General features: G+C 37.2%; 1 protein-coding gene and 1 pseudogene across 11 annotated transcripts in view; both read left to right on the top strand.

Moving 5' to 3' along the window:
- Positions 1-23644, top strand: part of INSC (INSC spindle orientation adaptor protein) — a 138624-nt gene that overhangs the window by 106004 nt on the left and 8976 nt on the right. For 10 of the 11 annotated variants that reach the window (XM_040559282.1, XM_040559280.1, XM_040559275.1 and 7 more), the window contains 3 exons: positions 6691-6862; positions 8865-9043; positions 21984-22050. In XM_040559282.1, coding sequence (XP_040415216.1) covers positions 6691-6862; positions 8865-9043; positions 21984-22050 — 418 coding nt within the window. The remainder of the gene's footprint in view (positions 1-6690; positions 6863-8864; positions 9044-21983; positions 22051-23644) is intronic. The other variant, XM_040559277.1, reaches the window with a different exon arrangement.
- LOC121071843 lies at positions 2044-2165 on the top strand (annotated as a pseudogene).

Genomic DNA, 23644 nt, shown 5'->3' with positions numbered 1-23644 from the left:
CCCTGGAGCCCCTGTTTGTTTATAGGAATAGTTTTTTTATTTTTTTTTATTTTTTTTCCCCCTCAGACTATGATCCCCCAGGGTAAATAAAAACGAGGGCTATGTGAAAACTACTTATATGTGGTCCTTCCCTAATTCAGGCTTCAGGTCCCAGAATTTTGTACAGCATTATTATCTAACTCATGACAGTTCCTCTCATCTTGTTGCTGAGTCCTTTTTTGTGTCTGTGTGGCTTCATTTTAATGAAATTCAGACCCCAAAGTATAATATATAAAGCCTTATTCTTTATTTAAAAGAAACAAACATACAATTTCTGGAATTTGTAATGCAGATATCAAGAAATTCCTACAAATAGGAATAGGTTCTTGCAACTTAAAAGAAAAGTCAGTATATCCAACCCTTCAAAATACAAGGCAAGAAAACCGAGACCTTTGACTTCTGTCATCTGTCACATAACTTGAATTGCATCTCTAACTCTGTTGTATGTGAACACAAATAGTCCTCCCATAATCTTGTATGCTCCCGAGATTACACATAAATCATTATTGTGATGTGACAGAATAGGAGAAAGCATTTAACAAATGCTGAGTTCTACAACCATTAAAAATGTATTTGCTTTTTCAAGCCACCATAGTCATTTACAGTCAGTAGTTATCCATCTGTTTTGTCAGTGCATCCTGGTTCTATAAACACCAACAGTGGTCTAGTAGAAGGATCAATACTACAGGTGACTTCTATATAACTGTGAGTGAATTCCTTCTCAGTCTCTTCTCCTTCTGTCCTTTTTAGCCAGTCAGCATCTGTCCTACAGAACTGAAGGCCTGTGAGGAATATATCTAGAAAGTTGGATGTATCCTTGGGGGATTCATATATGTTTGTAGAGGGTAGTTTGAAGCTGTGTAAGCTGTGCTTATAAGGGTGGGCAGATGTGAGCTGGTAGGCTAACAGCAGTGCAGCTCCTGGTTTCTTTTATCAACAACTTTAAAAGACTGCCTTTCCCTTCATCTAAGTCCTCAGTATGGAGGTAGTTCAAAGCCAGCTATTCCCTTATCCTTGAAACAGAAACAAGAAAGAAGTCTGGATGTCAATCTTACTGATTTTGTCCATCCTTTCTACAGAAAGGACTTATTCTTTATTACCTCTTTGACAAATCAAATCTGCAACAAGCTTAGACCCTCTCTGAGTGCCAAAGAACGTCCACTGTGAGGTGACTGTTTTTCCTAGGTTTAGAAGGGAGAAAAGGTTTATATAACATTTATCCTTTCCACTCCTATTCAACCCAGAATTCACTCATTTTATCTTGCTCTGCAGTTCATTTCCTCCTACAACGTGGCTGCAGGATTTCTACTTAGGCATTGCCACCTTTAATGCAACTTTCAGGCTGAGAAGTTTAACAGTCTTTTTTGAGGTTGAGATTTTTTTTTTTATTTAATACACATAACGATACTCCCCATATAGATTAGATAATCTTCACGTTGACCCTTGGTGGCTAAACACGGGGAAGAATAAATATGTCATCAATAGCATGACCACATTCTGAAGGATGGAAGTTTAAATGGGAAATTTGAGTTGAAGGTGCCATGAACCAAAGAACCCACTCATAGCAAATTACAATACAAAGCTAAGGTAATTGCCAGCAGTTTTAAAACTACTGAGTTGGGAACCAGTCAGACTTTATTCAGCTGTGCAGTGCTGTGTAGAGTATAAAAGAATAGCTTATATTTATAAGGTGCCATGGTTCCTATACAGCATTTGTTCCAAAAATCATGAGTGTTTTTTACTGGTCAGTGCTGCTTCCATGGAATTGCTGCAGCAGCCTTGATTACTTGAAATAGTATTTGTGGACATTTTAATTGCGTCACTTTACTAGTATATCATCTCACTTTAAAAATAGCTGACCAGCTCTTTAGCTGGTATAAATCAGCATATTTCTCAGCTAGTGGAGCTAAGGCAGTTTTATCTGCAGAGTATTTCACAGGGCAGGTGACCGTATATGAAGGGTAAGGTAGAATACTTGGTCCCTTTTCCTTGGTTTCTTTCAACATCACTTCTCGGCCTTTTGGCTAAGATCAAGTGTAGTAACTGTTCTTATCGTTTTAATATCTGATACGTCCTCGATGAGAGCACTTTATAGTAAATGGATTTTTGGGCTCAGTCTATTTTTTTATTTATTTTTTCGCCAGGGGAGGTTTAGGTTGGATATTAGGAAAAACTTATTTACCAAAAGGGTTGTTAGGCATTGGAATAGGCTGCCCAGGGAAGCAGTTGAGTCACCATCCCTGGAGGTCTTTAAAAGACGTTTAGATATAGAGCTTAGTGATATGGTTTAGTGGAGGACTTGTTAGTGTTAGGTCAGAGGTTGGACTAGGTGATCTTGGAGGTCTCTTCCAACCTAAATGATTCTGTGATTCTGTGATAAAAGTTAAATAAGAATTGTATGCCTTCTTCAGCTGCAAAATAAGTTTAAAAGAAGTTTATGTAGGATACACATCAGCCTTGGTGATCAGGAATTCATTTCATGAGTAATAAGTCATCAAAATAACGGAATATGGATTCTGCTGGATGCCATTTTCAATGGAATTGTGGAAGAGTGGAGCAACTTCATGATTCATGCAGTGGTCTGGGGAGTGAATTATATAGTGTTCGGAGAATGCTAAGCCAGGAATTCAAATAGTTTTTGAATATGATCATTTTTCCCTCCTTCCTTTCTTTTTCTCCCTCTCCTTCCTTGTCCCATAAATTCTAGTCTGTTTAGGTTGTTATCTAGCTATGCTATTTCCATTCAGACTGCTAATGTTCATCTCTCCTTTTAGTTATTCTCTTCAAGACTCAGACTGGGAGGTACTAATATACAGCATGTATGAAAGGATAAAACTAATATAATAAACACAATTTTGATCTGTTGGTGCTTGACTGTTTGGTGCAGCCTCTACTTTCAAAATTCTCCTCTTACCTTCTGAGAAGGCTGAAACAATGTTTGAAGAGTGATCCCCCAAAAATTCATCTTCTGCTGTTGGGATTTTATTTTCATGCTCGCTGTCTCATATCTGGATCTCAACATTTCCCCTCAATCCTGTCATTTTTTTCTGTTTTCCTGTAAAACTTGTTTTGTAACCTGCTGGTGCTGCTTACCAGAGGCACCCAGCAGCAGGCTGGTTAGAGTTATCCACAGATTTGATGATGGGGGCTGATAGACTGTGAGGCTCTCTGATCTCAACAGGATGACTTGGGACATCAATTCAGAGAACTTTAAAAAGCCTTGAGAAAATTTACCAATATATAGAGCTCATCTGAGCATTGAGAGGACAAACAAGAATGTGGGAGAAAGTCATTGTATGAGAAAAGACCTTCAGTAGCATTTTATCCAGCTGAAGACAGGCATTATTGGAAAGAAGGAAAGAGGTCTTGGTTCTCAGAGTCATCTGGAAAACCTGCCTTAAACCTCCTTTCAGAAAACGGAGTTAAGATGTGCATCGTGTGTAATATTTCAAGTCAGGAAATCAATAATGCAATTCATTGCGAGTTCTGTACTGCTATCTTTATTAACTGCTAGGATTTAATTCAAGCTAGTTCAACCATGTTAGCAGATGCCTAGTTTTATGTAATATTTTTAAGAGAAAGAACAGGTATACTGAAGAAAGAGGGCTGCCCTAGAACTCATTCATTTCTGTTGTAGACAAAATAAATGATTTCCTTTCAGAAGACTTGATCTATGCAGTAAAGTGTTCAAGTACTTATTTTGCCACTTGGATGAAGTTTACGTAACAGAGCTATCCTTATAAGAATGTAAGTTCCTGGCATTTTTCCAGTTATCAATATTGAAACATTAGTGATCAAGCATTTACTGAACACCATTCCTCAAATGCAGGGTCTCCACAGCATCTTGTTGCATTCATGGAATTCATTTATTTGCTTTATCTGGCTAACTGGTTCTTTTGTATTGCCAAGGTGATGAACAGATTTGACATTTAGCTGATTACTTCACCAAAATTAAACAGAAAACAGGGCAGTCATCCAAAGTTCCTTTCAGTGTGAAAGCTAATTATAAAAATGCTTTGAGCAGCAATTTCTTTTTGGATGTTAAAGTGCTTTTATTAGATTTTTCCCCTGTCATTTTAAAATTTATTACTGGACACTTATAGATGGGGTTGCCTGATGGAGCAGAATTATTTTATCTTCTATATTTAAGATAGGAGCCAAAAGAGTATACAGCAAATTTTAGGCAGAATTTGTTACTACTTTACAGGATTCTGAATAGAAAGGAAGAAAACTAAATAGTGCTGGCCTTTATGGATCTTAAATATAAATTTTATCTTTATGCTGAAGAAAAACATATATCCACTTCTATTTACAATTCAGCAACTGTCCATTTCCAAAAACAATTACTTAAAAAAAAATCAAATAAGTAATTTAGAAGTTGAGTACAGACTGTATTTTTAGCAGCTTGTATTTCATAATGTAGATATAAACAATCAGTGCTGATGGAAAAACTTAACCTTGTACTTGTACCTCTTTCATAAGCCATTACTGGTTCTGAAATAGCATAAAACCACTCCAAAATCACTTTGCTGAGGTCATTGAATAAGAGTTGTCCAAGTGAATTTCAACCAGTAAATTTAGGGCTGAAGAGTACTCTATCCTGTTACCAGATCTTAGAAGAAGCTTCTGAAGTGTGTGTGTGTGTATATATAATTTTTTTAATGCCTTGGAATATATTTAAAATTTTATTCTGACTGTTATTAGCATCCTTCAGACCCCAGACAAAGTGTGATATAGGGAGGTTTCAAGGTGACAAAACTGTGGAGTTTTGCATATGATATTGTCTAGCACACATTGGCTACTAAATCATCTTGTGAGGACATGTATTAATTCTTGACACTGAGATCTATTAATATACCTTGAAGCCAAGAGAATTATGTGAATCTGCTGTTTCAAACTGTAGAATTCTGCCATAACTAGGAGGAAATATTTTGCTATAGGTAGATTAATGTTGAAAGGTTGTCAAGAATAAGCTAAATGATGAAAATTTATTCTTCCTCTTCTTGCCAGTCCTTTCAGTTTCTGTACTAAATCCTATTTGTAATCTGCACGAAAAATAGAGATACAATTTCTTTTGTATTTCTTTATGTTCTTAGGGTTTCAATGATATAGTCTATTGCCTATTAAAAAGTGCATCCCAATAAATAATCTTCCAGAGGGTGATTTTTGCTTCCATCAATCTGAAAGCTTTTCTTGTAAAACATAGTAACTGTTGGTTCTTATCAATAATTTAATTTATGCTCATTGCAAGATAACTAATTAAGGTAACTCCACTTTCTCTATTAATAAATTACAAAAATGTGAATACGAATTTTGCTATATATGCTATGTGGAAAAAAATAGATAGGACTTAAGAAGCATGTTCTGAGGAAGCTTTGAATAGACAGAGAATGCAATCTGAACAACAGGCCTATGAAAGACTCTTGGTGAGTGCATAACGTGTTTGGTTTTGTTTTACAATTAAAGTATATTTCAGCGCTAAGCCTTCATAATTTCTCTTTGTATTTATAAAATGTCTAAGAAACTTGTAAGACAATTACAATACTTTTTCAGAGCTTCAAATAAATAAAAAGATCGGTCTTTAAAACTGTTGCTCAGTGAAGCTTGTAGAAGCTCTGATCATTTGTAAACTGATTTAAAACTAACTATAAACCTATAGTTACATTAGCTTCATATAAAGGTTTAGATTAGTGAATTTGTGGATTTGACATTACATGCATCTTCATGCTCTCTGTCCCCTCTTAGCACATCTACGTACCTACTTGACAATATGATGAATTATTCAGCAATATGTGAAACCAGGGGAGAAACATAGTGCTGTTAATTTGAAAGTTCTTAGATTATGTCCTTGTCTACAGAGGACCGTCTTTTCCTGGGTTGATTATTAACAGATGATACATCTCTGCAGTTTGAGCTATCCCATTGTCTATACTCTGTTGCAGTCTTTCATTGTGTCCGTGGGTTTCCTATAATCCAGAATAAAGTGTGCAAATGTGATGTATTTGCCTAAACTGCATAAGGAGTTAGTTTAAAATACTATACTCTAAAAATATAAATCCATGTCAATTTTACTCGTGTTTCTGTTTCTCTTCTGAATATGCAGTCCTAGTTCTAATTTGACACCTGTGGAAGCTAGCTCATCAGCTGGAGTTTGACAGGTCTATCCTTCATGGTACTTTCTGACCCTGTGTTTACTTTGTGACAAATTCAGTAAAATGTGGCAGAAAATCTGCCTGTGAAGAACTTACTGCACACTTAAGCTTGAGTCTTACAATGGGACACACTTGAATGAATGTAAATGTGTCTTTGGCAGAGTAGCGGTTAACATTTGCTTATCAGAGTTTATTTTTGGAATAGCGCTTTACTTGAGACTTCTATCAGAAGAGACTTTTTGTTTGGCCAAAATCAGTTCAGTAGAAATGTTATGGGAGAAGGAAATGCAAGACTTTTTTTGGTCAACAAACTTTTATGTTGAACTTACTTTTATTTGCTAAATTGAAACTTATGTAATAAGTGCAACCAAGTTTAAGTCAATTTTAAAAATAAACTGAGTAGTTTAGCCACAGCCAAGAAAAGAGGACTTAAACACCTATTTGGTTGCAAAAGTATTTCTTGGAGTGATTCCAATCTATACCTATTGTTTCTCCATAGGTTGATGGGATACTGTGCCTGACTGACATTCTTACTGATAACACCCATTCTGAAGCCACTCATGCAGAAGCAGCAGCAGTAATTGCACAGATCACATCTCCACATCTCACGTTCACTCAGCATCTCAGCAGCTTTCTGGAAAATATGGAAGAAATTGTAACAGCGCTTGTTAGTAAGTTCTTTATGCAATTTCTGAGTCTTTCCAGTTAAAATAACAGATTGAGGGTAGGATTCTTCCATTAGCAAGATTCTGTAAAAAGAATGTTTGCAATTTTTTCCTCACCAGATAGAAGAACTTGGTCATTTTTAACCCTGAAGCAGGACATTCTGCAGTTACTTAATATTTTTTACTCCAGTCCACGTTCAAGTAAAAGTTATGCATAGCTGTAAAAAAATAATATCCATGTGAAATTCGACCATTAAAGCCACAGAAGGAACTTAGCCAAGTATCCTTCTGTCTCATGTTAGTCTCTAAAATGGAGTTTCTAATAGTTGCTAACCTTTATGGCCGTTGTGTTTTCTGAAGTTGCTCATCACTACGTCTATGTTTGTACGATACTTCAGAAGAAAAGTATAATGTAGTATAATATGTAGACATTGTTATGGGAAAATAAAAGTTCCTATCTTCCTTGCCTAGGCCTCTCATCTATGGTAAAATAAGGAAAAGTTAACAGCAAGCTTTTCCTTAACCTTTTGTCAGTGAGGATACTTCAAGAAAATAAGATGAAATTTCTCATGACTTTCTAGAGAGAGGAATCTGTTATTTCTAGCACCGTGCTCTATCGCTTTCAAATACTAGAGGCTTTCAGTCAGGTGTTCGCTCTCTGGACATTCAAATTTTCTCAGAGCTTCATGTTAGAAACTTCAGTTTGGGTCATTTAGTTTGATTTCCCATGATCATTACATTTTACCTGGATATTTCTCTACTGAGCCCAACGGTTACAGTTAAAGTAGAGCACTTCAATTTTCACGTTTTTATTATTATTATGTAATGGAATAAGAAAAGATTGTAGTAGTGCTACTGCTTGACGATTCTGCAGTGGCTAGGAATTATCTGAGACGTGCTCGAACATTCTTAGGTATTCCCAGAGCTAGTGCTGCAGAAGTCAAGGAAACTCTTGGAATCACTAATGACCAGACTGCCCAGCAATAAATACTGAAGGTTCCGCCTCGAACCTTCTCTGAATCCAGTGGGTGGAATTAACCTGTGCTGTGCCTGATTCTCCTGTAACTAGACTACTAGCGGCATCTAAACCATCTTAAGTTGTTTTTAGAGGTTATCACAATGTACCACAGTCAAAGGAGAACCTGAATAGCCCACTGTAAGGGATTAGCAGGTGGAGAATTTCCCTGATTCTCAGTGCTCAAGTTCCACATGAATTTAGTAACATATACTCTTCTCAAGATATGTGAGCATTAAAAATAGACTGTGTGTAACTTTGGGAGAGCTTTTTCAATAATCACACACCAGTGCCCTTGTAATATTTATAGCTCAGTAGTTGAATTACTGTAATATGTTTAATTTTTAAAACATGCCGAAATCTAATTGCCAGGTGATTCGGATCTTAGTTAAACTACATGTGTGCAAGGAATTAAAAGACAGTGGTGTCTTCAGCACTTCTTACTGAAGCTCAAAAATATGCAGGATGACTACAAAGAAATAAGTTTAGAGATGTGTGTGCTTCGTTCTAAAGTTCAGGATATATGGCAGAATTATTCTCTTATGGTTCACCTACTGTCAGCCTTCTGCCTCCTGTATTTCATTTTATTTATATCAAATTGCAGGTTGAACAACATTCAGTGGAATGTTCTCTGTAGAATGATAAACTAGGTAGATCATCTCGTTAGTTAGATGAATGCTTAGGAAACACTTGGTGGCTAGATCCATTTTTTCCATCTTTGCCTGCTTGTGGTGTCCAGAAACACAAGCATAAATAAGGGTGCCTAATGTTAATAACTTATAAAGCACCTTAAATTGTGATATACTATATTTTTGCCACAATTAAAATGATTTTTTTTTTTTGTCTTGAATATTATGAACTTGGTCATAATTATTCTTGGTCAGATATTAAGATTACTAATGAAAATTGCAGATGGTTAAATGTTGCTTTGAAACAAACATGTTTCTGCAATGAAGGGATGACTTTTATTCAGCTTATTCTCTGCATTCCTAGAACTGTGCCAAGAAGCCTCATCTGGTGAAGTTTTCCTGCTGGCTTCAGCAGCTCTTGCCAATATTACTTTCTTTGATACCATGGCTTGTGAAATGCTGCTCCAGTTAAATGCAATGAAGATTCTTCTAGCAGCATGTTCAGACAAACGCATAGTGGATACTCCATATTCCCGAGATCAGGTGAGCAGTTTCTCAGCAAGATACCACATCTGAGCACATTTGTGCAAAAGTCAGTTGGTTTCAGCTCCATGTCTGTTTTGACATAGTCAAACCTAATTTGCTTTCTTGTCTTCCTTTTTTGGTTCTTTCTGACACATGGCTTTTTCTTTATCTGTTTATGTTGCTTATGCGAATTAAGAAAGGTGGCAGCTTTAAATGTAATTTTTTGGGAAAAAAAATAGCTAATTTATATCTTTCTAAGATACTAGGATGTATTTTTTTCCACCATGAAGATTGCCAAACACTGACACAGAACCAGAGAAGTTGCGGAATCTCTCTCTTTAGAGGTATTCAATATTTGGCTGGACAAAGCTCTGAGATAATTAAGATATGAACAGAGACTGGGACCTAAATAAACAGTTTTCAGTGCTAAGAGGAATTATCTCCAAGAGCTGAATAAGGATCTGATTCTCAGCCCATTGACGTTGGTAGGCTTTGGATCACGTCCTAACTGCGTGATAGATGGTTTGCAAGTTCTTCTGGCAAATGCAGATGATATACTTTTGTGTTTCCTTTTCACTTTCACTTTTTTTTTTTTTTTTTCTCCAGTAAAGAGACAGAAAATTAAAGGTCTGTGCTAATGCACAAGTAAAATCAGAGGAAATTCTTTTGCTCCTGTCAGGTACTGCCATATAAATGGTATGTTTTGGAGAAGCACTTCTTATTTGGCATCTCAGTGATGAATTTCACCTCAACAGAGTATCTGAGGGTTTCAGTAACTACTACTAAGAGATGGAGGATGCTAGTCAGTTCTGTTAACCTACTTTGGTTTATGAGACATTGTGAATACAACTAAAAGCCCAGAATTCGTTCCTCAGAAGCCCATTCCCTTCCCAATTCTGGAAATGATTAATGGCAGGCTTGGGATCTGCCACAAAAACCCTCAGTGTACCCCTCAACAGGAGGTCAGGCCATGAAAATCAAGACACAAGAGACCATAGAAACTCATTACTGGAGAACTAGAGGGTTACCAGGGCTGCTTTAGCTTGTATTAAGAGCAGTTTTCTATCTCAGAAGCATTTATGAAAAGTTGAAGTAAGTTGTAATTACCATACTTTGGTACAAACAAGGACCTCAGCCTTAGACTTGGCTGTTTATTATTTCATATGCATGATTCTTCATGTTCTTTTTTTTTTTTTTGTTATTCCTCCTCTACTCTAATAATTTTGATTTCTTTATTTATTTATATCCTCATCTTAGTTCTGCTGTGAGTTTGCAATTTGCTTTATAGGTAGCATAGCAAGCCCTTTCTTTGTATGAGGAAGCAGACATTTAGAGAAACATTTATGACTTTGTTAGGTAACAGACTAGTTAGAGGCCTTCTGCAGCTTTGCAGGTTGCAGGACATCTCATTAGCTAGAATAACAGAAAACTTCAGAATGGATTCACTCCAAGAATTAAAATTTCATCCCCAGTAACACCTTGCATTCCTTCCTGGATTGAAAAACCAGGTCAGGAAGGTGTGATGGATCCTATGATGTGCCACGGTAAGTTTCTGAGCTGTCTCCTAGCTTCTAAGCTGTTATTTCTGCAGCAATGGGACTGTGAAATGCTACCTGTGTGTTACTCTGTTACTGAGCACCGGTTGCTCAGGTGGAACTTAAGTGCTGCCCGTCTTGACTTTAAGAGCTGTCAGTGTTGCTAGTCAAGCAGTTTTGATAAGGCAACAGCCTTAAGAGAATTCTTCCTTTTAAGTCCTGAACAAGTATGTATTTGAGTAGATTGTTCACCTTTCAAAAGCATACTTGTTTTAGTGGTATATTAAAGGGCAAGTTCTGCCAATTATCATACTTTTATGGAATATTTTGCATTTTAATTTGCTGTATGCCTAGTTGTTGCAATGGGAATAACATAGACTTGGCTAGAGGAAAAACAAACAAACAAACAAACAAAAAAACCCCACAGCACTACTTTAGTTTTGTTACACATTTTTAATTTAGTAATACATTCTATAGTGAACCAACCAATATTTCCAAATACATTACTACTTTGGCATTCCTGTTGATTTAAGAAAATTTTAATTTCCTAAAATAGAATGAAGCATGCCCATTTTAAGCCAAAAATGGGAGAAAGATGGTTGATAAGCAAGAAAGGAAAAATGAGTCTTGTTTCCATCTGTGCAATTTTATATCATCTTGAAGTTGCAATATGCCCTTCCATACTGCCTTTCTAAGGACAGCTAGTACTGATTAGTTATCACCCTCCATGATGGTATAAATAGATAACATTCTGCTCAGGAGCTGGATGTCAGATGAATTCTTTGTTGACTGCAGAAAGCATTTTCCTGCTTAGGCTCCTCCAACAGTAATTTGTCTTCTGACTTCTGAAAAGCTTTTGTGCACAAATAATGACAAACTTTTCCTATCTTCACTATCTGAAAACTGACTGACTTCCTCTTTCACTTCCCAGACAGTCTTAGATTAGATCAGGTAAGAAACCAAGAACTGAGGGCTGGACTTGATAAATAAGATAATCATTGTCAATTTTATAGCAGTTTGCTTTGTTTCTGTAACAAGCTGCGTTACATCAGGATTGCTTAGTTTTATAACAAAATACTTTGTATGGGAGTTGACAGATAAAGCTCTGATTTCCAGACAATTTAGCCTCTAGTTTTGGGTCAAAATAGATATGAATGTGCCACTTGTTCTTCGCTTACTGCAGCTACCTCTTTGTTTGCTGTTTTTTTTTTTTTTTTTTTTTCCTCCTGGATAATGGAAAACGTTTACTTGAAAGGCGCATATTCTTTCAGAAAGCGTCATGCCTAAATTCATGCAGTATATACCTGTCTAATATATACAGTCAGATGTATTAATGGAGAGAAAGCATTGTCAGAAGAAGGGTTTTAACCAAAACTCTTGTCATTCTAGGCCTCCTTTATTCTAACAATCATCTTAGACTCTACATAGAAAAATATGAAATGTATATTTGTGCACAGTATATTTATGTCTAATAATTTTTTTCTCTCTGCATTCCCACATGTCTCTTCAGTGTTACTAGCATTCTCACCTTACCTGTGAAGTTGTGGAGGTAAAGTCTAACAGCTTCTGATGTTCTGTTATTCAGGCAGACAAAGAATTAATGTGGAGTGAATACATCAATTTTAAAGTGGCTATTTCTAGGTCTAAAATAAGTGACTTTTTTTCAAAAAAGTTTTAGGTGGAGAAAGGTTTTTAAATTGGAAGGAGAAAATGGAAATAGTTACTTTTTTTTTTCTTTTTTTTTTTTTTCCCTGCTGAATGCTTTCTGGTTTTCCTGGTGTTTGAGGGATATTGCAGGCTCTGAAGCTGAGATCTTCTCTCTTGGTTAAGATTTGAAGCCCTTAATATTGTTCTTCCTCTAGGTTCCAGATCCTTTTCTTTGATCCCTGATTTTTTCAGGGCATTTATTTTCCTTTTGTTGCCTTTTTTCCGTCCCCTTTTTCCTCTCACATGGAAGATTGCAGGGTCAAAAAGAGAAGAGAGACAGATGTTACTTTAAGATCAAGAAGTCCAGATTTTTAAATGTTTCCTAGGTTCCAGTGAAAGACATTTTTAAACAGAAAAATATTAACAGGACCTTTAGACTTTTAAAAGTCCCTGCCTGAATAACAGGAGCTCACAGTACTACTTCTCAACCAGAGTTTCTTGAATACTGGGGAACTTATTACTCTTGCCAACTGTTTTTTGTTTCTGCTTGTTATGAAGACTGGAACTTCTGACTCCAGTTTTTTTAAATTGCTGTCCAAATTTTCCCATATGTTTGGAAGCCAGCATGGACTAACAAGAACATGGGCTCAGAATGGAGTTTGAGCCATGCAGTCCACGTTAGGTGCCCACCTTCCCTGTATCTGACAGAAGTAGGAGACAAAATCATTGTTGGTCACAGAGGAAGGCAGTAGATGAAGAGTCCTCCTCACTTATGCTTTTGAAGTTGTAGGAGCAAAAAGAGGTTGGAAGGGGAGCTCCTTCTTGTTGGATCAGGAGAAGAATATCCCTTCCACCACTGAACCATCAGCTGGTCCTTCCCAGATAATAAATGCATGAGATACTCTGGGACTGAGTGACCTATGGCATGTTACACAAGCAGCCAGTGACAGGGTTAGGAGCAAAGGTTGGTGATCTGCCTTTATCAGCTTTGTCTGTGAACTGTGGTTGGCAAACTATATACTAAGATTGTGCAATCCTTTCTAGTATTTACTAGATCACATTGAGAAAATGTTTTCGATGAATGTAGCTTGAAACATAGGTGATATGTTACATAATAAAGTTATTAAAAATACAATTAAGAAATTAAGCTAGTAACAAGACTGCCAATAGGATGTAAAAATGGAAATTAGGCCAAAAGTCACATGCCTTTCCCTGAACTTTAACCATGACATTATATCACTGATATCCTGGTTAATTTTCTATGTGAGACTGCAATTGCTTTCCTCTTGTCTGTTCCCTTACCCCCCTCCTCCCCCCCCCTTTTTATTTTTAACTGGCTGTCTCTGTCTTTGCATGTACAGTAATTTTAAGAATATAAAAATAAGTGAGTGTATTGACTGTTTTTATGTGGTCAATGTTATGGATTGTTACACTTCAGGGGTCCAGCACTAAATCTCTTAAATAAATCTTTTTGAGAGAAAATGCCTGTTTAGTTATAATTCTGCCTTTTGGAGTTAGATTTGATGCAGTATAAGGCAACATGCATCATTATGCAAAACAAGAGGCACAGTTGGAAGAGTAAAATCCTCATGTCAGCTGAAGAACTCTTTGCTGTTCTTTCCTAGATCAGTGTGTCTAGGGCTTTATTCCTGGGATCAATTCCTAATATTGTCCCTGCTCAGATTTTGGACTACTAATTTAACTTCTCAGCATTTCTGTTTAATCATCTGTAATGTTGGGCAGGCAGTACACTTGCTCAGTGTAAAGCCTCTCTGGAGGAAACATGCTATGTCAGCACGATTCATTGCAGTTTTTATCTTCTGTCCTTGCCTGCAAGGTTCACAGTACAATTAGGCTGGTGCTATTTACTGCAATAACTATAAAGAGGAGACTTTGCAGCAGGCTGTACCGATCATAAAGCTACAAGTCAGAGATGGTTGTGTATGCATTTTGCTGCTTTTGTCTTGTTTTCATCACAAAATGAGATAGTAGACTTCAAACAGCCTCTGACTTCTGCCATATGACCTGGTTTGTGGGACGTGCCCATTCACCATGTGACCTAAATGCAGGATGCATTTCCAGTGTGCTTCTTTAAAACAAAATATGTGAGAATCTGGTTATTCTGCCTACTTAGCTTTTTTAGTCAGCAGTATGAAGTAAAGTAAATAAAAATCTAGTAAAGACATCCTTCATGCCAAAGGGGAAGATTCCTTTAGTTTTAGCCTCTGATGCTCTGCCTTAGTGTTCCAAGACTGGTTCCCTGACACAGTCTCAGAGTAGACCTGGACTTCGCCAGTAGATCCTGTCTCTAACTGCTATTTTTATTTTATGGGGATGTTTGCCTCTTCCAATCAGGTGGCAGTTCTTGCCTTAAACGAGGTAAGCAAGCCTCAAATGTGGAAGATATTGGCCCTTTAACAGGCTGAAATGTGCGCTTTCATCTTCCAAATTCTACTGCATTTTTATTCCTGAATAGCTGGTTTCACACTAATCAGAAACACTTGAAGATCATCTTAAATCTCCTGTTCATGGTAGGTTATCTCAAGCAGTAAAGCAGCCTTCTGTTTCTTTGTGGTTTTTAGGTTTAAACCTCTTTATTACCTAAAGCATTTGAGATTTGTGTTCTCAGCGTATGTATCTGAGTTTATAACAAAGCATTTTGAGTTAGTTTTCACTTTTGTAACAAATGGCCAGTACCTTTCTTTACTGGTTAGTGAACAGTAGTCACCATTACTTGTTTAGAAAGACAAGTGTTGTTATGATGTTAGTCGTTACATTATTTAAGCAGGAGAATATCCAAGCTGACTTGGATGGAGATTTGAGAGGTTTTGAACAACACTATTTTACAGGTTCTTAACCATAGTTTCTCAAATTTCTCCCACTCTTGATAACTGTAATTCCTAAGGCTCAGTGCAAAGTCAACCACGGAATTGAAAAGGAAGGTTCACTGTTCATAAACTCAGCGTGTGAAAGAGTGGGTGGAAGGAAACTGTGGAACTAAAAACACTTCAAATGATAAAAATAGATTTTGTTTATTGGAGTAACCAATGATATTAACACTGCCAATTATAACAATGGGTAACATTGTAACTGCAGAGGGGTGTGCCTGTGTTTATTATCTGCTTACTTATTCTGCTTATAGAAATAGTGAATTTTAGTCAGGTTTTTAATTTCCAGGGCAACTGTGAGGCTAACAATATGATGCTGTATTGACTTTTGAAAGTCTGAAATATCTCCATTATTTTTAAGTCTATTTATTTATTAAATAGAGAACACTTCCATGGATCTAACTGGGAGCCTCCTTGCTAAATTCAAAAATAACAAAAACGTCGATACTTATTTCACCAGCAAATGATTTAAAGGTGAATTTTCAGTGCCTCTTAATTTTAGGTATAGTTTTTTTAGTTCTGAAAATGAGCTCATTAGTCTCAGTTTAACCTTGTGAAAAATCATGCTAGTCCTGGTGGGAGTAGGTGCATATTAAGATTTTGATAATTTGATGCCTCTTCTAGAGGTGCTAGAATAGAAGCATTTCTGACAATTCTCTTCCTAGCATTTTGTGTTTTACTTCTCATGGTGACACGGTTTAGGTGGGCAGTGTATAACACATATTAACAGCTGGGTGGTGAATACAGGGATAAACCTCAGAGGCCTGTTCTACTGGTTGTTTTTAGTAGTGCATATCATGCATATCTTTGCCTCTGTCTTCAATACTGATGATGGGTTTCAGGACCCAGGGTACCCTGAGCTGGAGGACCATGACGGTGGGAATAACAAACTCCCAACCAACCCTGAACGTGTGCAGGATTTGCTGCTCCACCTGGATCCATACAAGTCCATGGGTCCGGATGGAATTCATCCCAGGGTGCTTAAAGAGCTGGCTGACGTCATCGCAGGACCTCTCAATTATTTTTCAACGATCTTGGGAATCTGGAGAGGTCCCATTGGACTGGAAGCTGGCAAATGTTGTGCAAATTTTCAAGAAGGGTAAGAAAGAAGACCCTAGCAATTACAGGCCTGTCAGTCTCACATCAGTGCCTGGTAAAATTATGGAAAGGATGATCCTTGAAGTTATTGAAGCGCACCTGGGGGACAATGCAGTCATTGGTCCCAGCCAACATGGGTTCTTGAGGGGTAGGTCCTGCCTAACAAATTTGATTTCTTTTTATGATAAGACCACCCATCTAGTCGATCAAGGGAAAACAGCTGATGTGATCTTTTTGGACTTCAGCAAAGCTTTTGACATGGTTTCCCATAGGATCCTACTGGACAAAATGTCCAGCATACAGCTAAACAAAAACATCATATGATGGGTGAGCAATTGGCTGACGGGCAGGGCTCAAAGGGTCGTGGTAAATGGGGCCACATCTGGCTGGCGGATGGTCACTAGTGGGGTCCCTCAAGGCTCCATTTTAGGGCCAATCCTCTTCAATGTTTTTATAAATGATTTGGATGTAGGACTAGAAGGTGTTCTGAGAAAATTTGCCAGCGACACCAAACTTGGAGGAGTTGTGGACTCGGCTGAGAGTGGAAAGGCCTTGCAGAGAGATCTGGACAGATTGGAGAGCTGGGTGAACACCAACCACATGAAGTTTAACAAAAGCAAGTGCCAGGTCCTGCACCTGGGACGGGGCAACCCTGGCTATACGTACAGACTGGGCGACGAGATGCTGGAGAGCAGCCCCAGAGAGGGATCTGGGGGTTGTGGTTGACAGCAAGTTGAATATGAGCCAGCAGTGTGCCTTGGCAGCCAGGAGGGCCAACTGTATCCTGGGATGCATCAAGGACGCCATTGCTAGTCGGTCGAGGGAAGGGACTGTCCCTCTCTGCTCTGCGCTGGTGCGGCCTCACCTCGAGTACTGTGTGCAGTTCTGGGCACCACAGTACGAAAAGGACATTAAACTGTTGGAGAGTGTCCAGAGGAGGGCGACGAAGATGGTGAAGGGCCTAGAGGGGAAGACATATGAGCAGCGGCTGAGGTCACTTGGCCTGTTCAGCCTGGAGAAGAGGAGGCTGAGGGGGGACCTCATCGCAGTCTACAACTTCCTTGCGAGGGGGAGTGGAGAGGCAGGTGACCTATTCTCCGTTATCACCAGTGACAGGACCCGTGGGAACAGTGTGAAGCTGAGGCAGGGGAAGTTTAGGCTGGACATCAGGAAGAGGTTCTTCACCGAGAGGGTGGTTGCACACTGGAACAGGCTCCCCAGTGAAGTAGTCACTGCACCAAGCCTGTCTGAATTTAAGAAGCGATTGGACTGTGCACTTAGTCACACGGTCTAAACTTTTGGGCAGACCTGTGCAGTGCCAGGAGTTGGACTTGATGATCCTTATGGGTCCCTTCCAACTCAGGATATTCTATGATTCTGTGATTCTATGATTCTATGTAAGACTGACTGGAATTATTCAACTTTCATGTTGTGGCACACAAATGTGTCTTAGGCAATTTATTACTAAGAAAAACTAAGAACTAAAGAGTTCACACAGTGTAATTTACCGAAAAGATTAAGAGGTAACTCGCAAGACTGAACTCAGGTAAATAAGCTAAGCTCTTGATGTGACAAAGAAAGAATGAAAAAGAGCCATGAAACCAAACCAAACCAAAAAAGAACAAGGAGAAACAAATATTAAAATTAAAACTAAGCAGTTACAACCAACATGGGGGGAAAAATATTAAGGGAAATGGCAGGTTCTGCATTTTCTATATCATCATATCAAGACAGCGTCTTGCTTAAAAATGATACTGAGTTAAATATATCTTAAAGAGATAAGTAGTCACATAAATGGAAGAAATATCCTGTGAATACAGGAAGTCAGCTTTAGAGTTGTAATAATCCTTTGTAACCAAATTTTTCTGATTGTATCCTGAGCATTGCTTTGTAAAAGTTATGTATTTTCCTTTACAGAGAAGCAAGCTCTTCAGTGAAAATCAAATAGAGTTTTAAAAACTTTCATAAGTTTAGATGAACATAAATCTGGATGTAGACTACTAATTTTGCCCTGCATGGGATCTGCATATCTGAATTCTCTCTCTCAACATACAACAATATATTTTTACTTTTCAGCTCCTCCAAAACTGTCCTAAGTGTTTTCTTTACCTTGGAATATAGCATATTATTCTCTTCTGAGAGTGAAAGAAAGACAGACCAGTGGTTTCAGGCACAGCATAACAGACATAGTTTTAAACTAGTGACAAAGTGGAAAGATCTGAATTGTACGGTCAGTCATTTTACCTTCTCCGAGCAGCATCAGAAGAATGTCTGTCTTTCCATATGGGAGTATTCTTAAATAGTTTAGCAACAAGTGAATTTTTCAGCAAGAGTTTCTCCGTCTCTTCCTATACTTAATGTTGTCATGTTGATGGCACATCTAACCACAGAACAAGGTTTATGGATTTTTTTCTTTTATTAACTTATTTTTTATAACTCTTTTCCAATGCACCCCATGAATTGGAAGACTGAATTCTGCATCTTTCCTTAGTGCATCCAATAGAGATTTAGGCTCTGAGACCCCTGACTCTGCAACTAGCATCTGCTCATGGTTTTAGGGCTACCAGTTCCTGCAGAGAAAGCTGCAGTCACCAGGTTTATCAAAAGTCTTCCTGCCATTAGAGAAGAACCTCAAATTTTCGATCAGTCTGGACAACAGAGACCAGAATATGGACTTAGCTTGGGTTAGTCTATTGGAGGGATCTGCAATATCTGTACAGATAACAGATGCAAGTGTCAGGACCTAGCTCCAGGACATATCATACATATTGAAAATAGATTATGAGATCAAGTATTATATTAAAAACAATCCACATATGATGAAGCAATATTGTTTGTTTGTTTTCTGGGAAAAAAACAAACAAACAAACAAAAACAACATTTACAGATTTCACATTTCAGTATATTGCTAGGGTTAGTGTAATTTGCGGGCTTCAGAATAGACTTTCTCCCTGGTGTCATCGCAGCAACAGATGATCAGAGGTTGTGTGTGCTATTGTCAAGGACAGCCTCTTTTTTGTACTTTAAGCTGCCTAGAAGGTCATTGTGTGGCCTAGGAATCCAGAGAAATTCCAAGAATCCTAAACCAGCACAGGCGCCAGTCCTTTATAATCTTGGAGAGTAGTCTTGTTCAAGATATTTCTTTAAAAAATAATGAAATTGATATAGAATATTGCAGTGGAATACTAGAGATCCCATGTTAAATATTTTCACTTTAATTCTTAAAGAATTGAAAATTCTTTCAATTCTTTCAAAATTCTTTCACTTCTTTCACTATCAACATTTTTTTCTAGTAATTTTCATCTATTTTCCCCATGGCAATAGCTTTTATCTTTGTATGCTCTGTGTTTTACAATAACATCTGAATTGGTTTAACAATTCGTCAGGGCTTCACAGTATTTTTTTTTTTTTTTTTTGAGACACTTGCCTAAGGGCTTTTGGAATTTGGGGACAGATAATGGGAAAAGAAAGGCTTAGACAGAGACTGCAGCAAGAGCCTAAGCATCATTAGACAAAAAGAATCTACACTGGGAGAGATGCTGCTGGAAAAGTTCTGTTTATGGTTTGCAATCAACTGTAAATCCAAAGGAAATCTTGCTTCATTAATACCAGTGCTCAAAGAAGTGTTGCTCTTCAAAGCAAAAACAGTCTACACACAAGTTTATTTTCCCCTAGAGAGTTCATCAAGGAATTAAACTTCCTTGAACTCTGGTCTCTATTACAGAGGAAATTTTCATGTAAGCTGCATATATAATGAATTCTAAAATAGGCAAATATAGGAGAAATATAAAATTTAAAGTCAGCTCTATTCAGCTTGCCTCTTATGTGTTTATGTTATGCTATTTCATGTTTACCTTGTTTATATCACAGGAAAATGTGACATTTTGGGGAAAGAAAATCTATCCATATGAAGTGAGTTAATCTATAGTTTAACTGCCTTTAGAATCCTAAGGTGTTAAAAGGTAATTTAGGTAAAATGTGGATGTTGTTGATAAGAAGAGTCTTACATAAACCTTTCTGGACAAGGCTACATATAAAACCTTTAGACTAGTTCATAAATACATTGAAAAATAAAGGGGCTGTGTAATCAACACAAAGGAGTCTGAAGTATAAATGTAACCATCACTCAAATAATTTTTGATCTCAAAAGATATACACAAAATATTTCTACATATGAAAATACTTATTAGACAAAATAACTTGAAGCAGTGGAATAATTGGCACATATTCAAATTGTGGTTAATTGAATTCTTCATCTGTGGCTTAGAGAGCCGCATGAGGTACATATTCTGCATAGAGGAAGTAATTTTCATTAACAGGATATAATTTAGAATGAGAAAACATATACGCTCAGCCTGAAACAGTGTTAATAATTAATATGGAATAAATACATAGACATAGACTGAGTTACCATATTTCTACCTGTCACTCTTTAGAGTTTCAGCAACTCATTTGCATCCTAAGTACATATATTTATTCAGAGAGATGACACTGTAACACTGCCTTCGAAAGTGGAAGATCTTTATGTCACATCATTGAAAATGAGTCATCCTTGTTATTAAAATGGCAAAGTGAGATCAGAACTGTGATTTGATCTACTTACATCTGTCTAAGAAGTTTGCTTGTTTGTGAGCAAATGCTATACAGTTAAGTCATAACCAGTTCTCAAATTGATCATTATTTTTGAGGCTGATCAGTATTTCTCAACTAGAAAATAGGAACATTTTAAGGAAGAATATTATTTCTACTTTGTATTATAATGTTATGTCACATTTATTATTTGGTCTTTCATATGTGCTGTTAATAATGAGATGTATTTGCATGTAGGAAGCGATTTATTTGAAGACTAAAATATAAAAGACTATTGTGCAGGATTTATGAAAGAAAGTATACAATATCAGTGAAGGGAATGACTGAAAGCCAACAGGTCTACATGATCCAGGCTCTGTCAATGGCTGCTGCATCATTTAAAGCAAGCTGCATTGCACCTAATCTTGAAAACAGTTAATACTATTTTGGATAAGAAATTCCATAAGTTGTGATTTCACAATGTGCTTCTTTTGGTGCAAAACCTAATTTTGATCTTAGCTCAGGAAATGTGTAAACAGACTCTTAGGACCAGCTCTGGTTGGGACAGTGCTCTAATGCACATAATCTCTATGCATGTTAATAAGATTTTAAGACTGAAAAATATTCCTTAAATAATCATTTGAATTATGGTTGAAATCTTCAGATCCTTTGTGAGTGTTCCTCAAAGTTTAAGCCAAACCCTGAAGCAGAAAGGTAGCAGTAATGTACCATTACTGAATGTATGGTATGTGCTAGTCCTTAACCTGTCCTGTGAGCATTATCAGTGCTGGAATGGGACCACAGGTCTGGCTTCTGAGTAAGGGCAAATCTTGGCTGAATTCTTTGTAGAACTCCTTTTTTTTTTTTTTTTTATATATATATATATATATATATATAAATGTTTATCTTCTTTCTTCTGATTTGACCACTGAAACAATTTTTCTGCTGCATAGAACTCTATGACATACTTCTCTGCATGAGTATAGGAGTGAGAGAAAAAGAAACATTATTTTTCTTGTTGTCTTGGTTTCAATTGTCAGCCTTACGTAAGAGACCCCTGAGAAATCAGAGGTGGGAATAGACTGTTCTCCTACAAGAACCCTTTTAATTTTTCCTGATTTTGCCATATTCCTGCCATACTAATTTTATAAATCAAAATGCTATTTAGTATTTGTGAATGTTAACACCATACTTAGTATTTCCTTCTCTTTTTAATAACAGGTGGTAACAATATTGGCAAACATGTCTGTCTTGGACCAATGTGCTTCAGAAATCATTCAAGGAAATGGTATGTATTTTGGCTGAATTACATTCTATATGTGTTTGTGGAGAATGAAAGGAAAGGATTATTTACAAGGTAGAGGAGAAAGACTTCACTAATAATATTTCACTTTGAATCTTGTCTCTGTTGGTTATTGCATATTGCTGCAGGGTGCAGAATGAGTCCTTGGGAGAGTTCCGTGTAACTGAAATAATTTACCACTGGTTTAGAAGGCTTTGCATGTAAGGCGACATTGCTGATTCTGCGTGTATGTGCATGCTGTTTATTTGTAGATGCACAACGCAAGGTAGTATGGAAGTGTTTCAACATTTTTTATTCTTATAATTACACTGCGTAAGGTATCAGTTCTTACACATTGGAAGATATCATCTGATACAGAGCCATGTATAGTTTCTGTTCCTTTGTTCACAGGTATTCAGAGGTACAAATTTTGATATATTGTTTTTCTTACTGGAGAGCAGTTGCCTTTTTTTTTTTTTTTTTTTTTTTTTTTTTCCGCCCGCAGTCCTTTAAATATCATATTAGGAGAAATTCATGATGTTGAAAAGAACTAGGTGTCATGGGCCCACCAGAAGTCTGACCAGTTAGGTTAATAATTCTGTGGAAGACAGAACTGCCTTACTAATACACTTACCAACAAATTCATGGCCAAGCAATATTGTAAGCTTTTTTCTTCTCCCCCTTCAGTGGGAGGCATTCAATTATTGTGAAGCTTCACATATATTACCTTTTCTGTCCTAGGCATATCCCTTCCACAGTGTTTTAATTAATGTTTGTGTAGGAGTGGTTTTGAGTTTGGATCTATTTGAATCTTGTGACAATGGGTTTATCCATGTACAATCCATGTAGAAAGCGGATCTTGAAATAGTCAATTTCATGTAATATCGGATTTAGTTGTTTATTATTTCCATATTTCAATGGAAAAATTGAGTTCTGCGCATACAAGTACAACTGGCAAGGATCATTTGCTAGATGGAATCCACGTGTGCACAGAGGTAGTGTGCATCTGATATCCTTGCTAAGGTGTGTTTACGTGTGAAAACGTATTGCTGTTTGAGACTAAATGAAAATGTGGAGGTTGAATAGATTTTGATACCAAAGCACTTCCATCACAGATGTGTGCAATTTTACAAATTATATGACCTCCCTGTCCCATGTAGAAAGCAATGCAGTAAGGGGGAGAAGACAGGTAGGTTAGCAGGTAGGTTTCTTACACAATGTCCTTGTTCCATGGGAGTGGAGGGCCAGTCCTGGAGAGGGGTCATTTGGGTCCATATGCTGGTTTCTGTCATGCTCTTGGTGAAGCATGCTCGCTGTGTTCCTAGAGGTTGGGTGGGTGCTTCTGGACATCTTGGTGCAGGCGCATGAGATTTCCCTCCCTGGAGTCTTTCCCAGAAACTCTTGGTAAGACCCTGACTTCCTCAGGTCTGTAGGTATTTGTAATTATCAGATTGGGTAGAAAATACCCTGTTGGTGATTTCTGTTCAAGTTATATTTTTTTCTGATTTTCTGTTGTTAGCATCCACAATCCAGATATGTCTTGGAAACTTTTGCACTCCTTTTTGATTAACAGGTTGATTATGTAGTTTGCATATCTATT

This window comes from Cygnus olor, chromosome 5 (genome assembly GCF_009769625.2).
Source record: "Cygnus olor isolate bCygOlo1 chromosome 5, bCygOlo1.pri.v2, whole genome shotgun sequence".
Classification (NCBI taxonomy): domain Eukaryota; kingdom Metazoa; phylum Chordata; class Aves; order Anseriformes; family Anatidae; genus Cygnus; species Cygnus olor.
The sequence above is the reverse complement of the archived record's forward strand: the minus strand, read 5'-3'. Positions and strand labels throughout refer to the sequence as shown.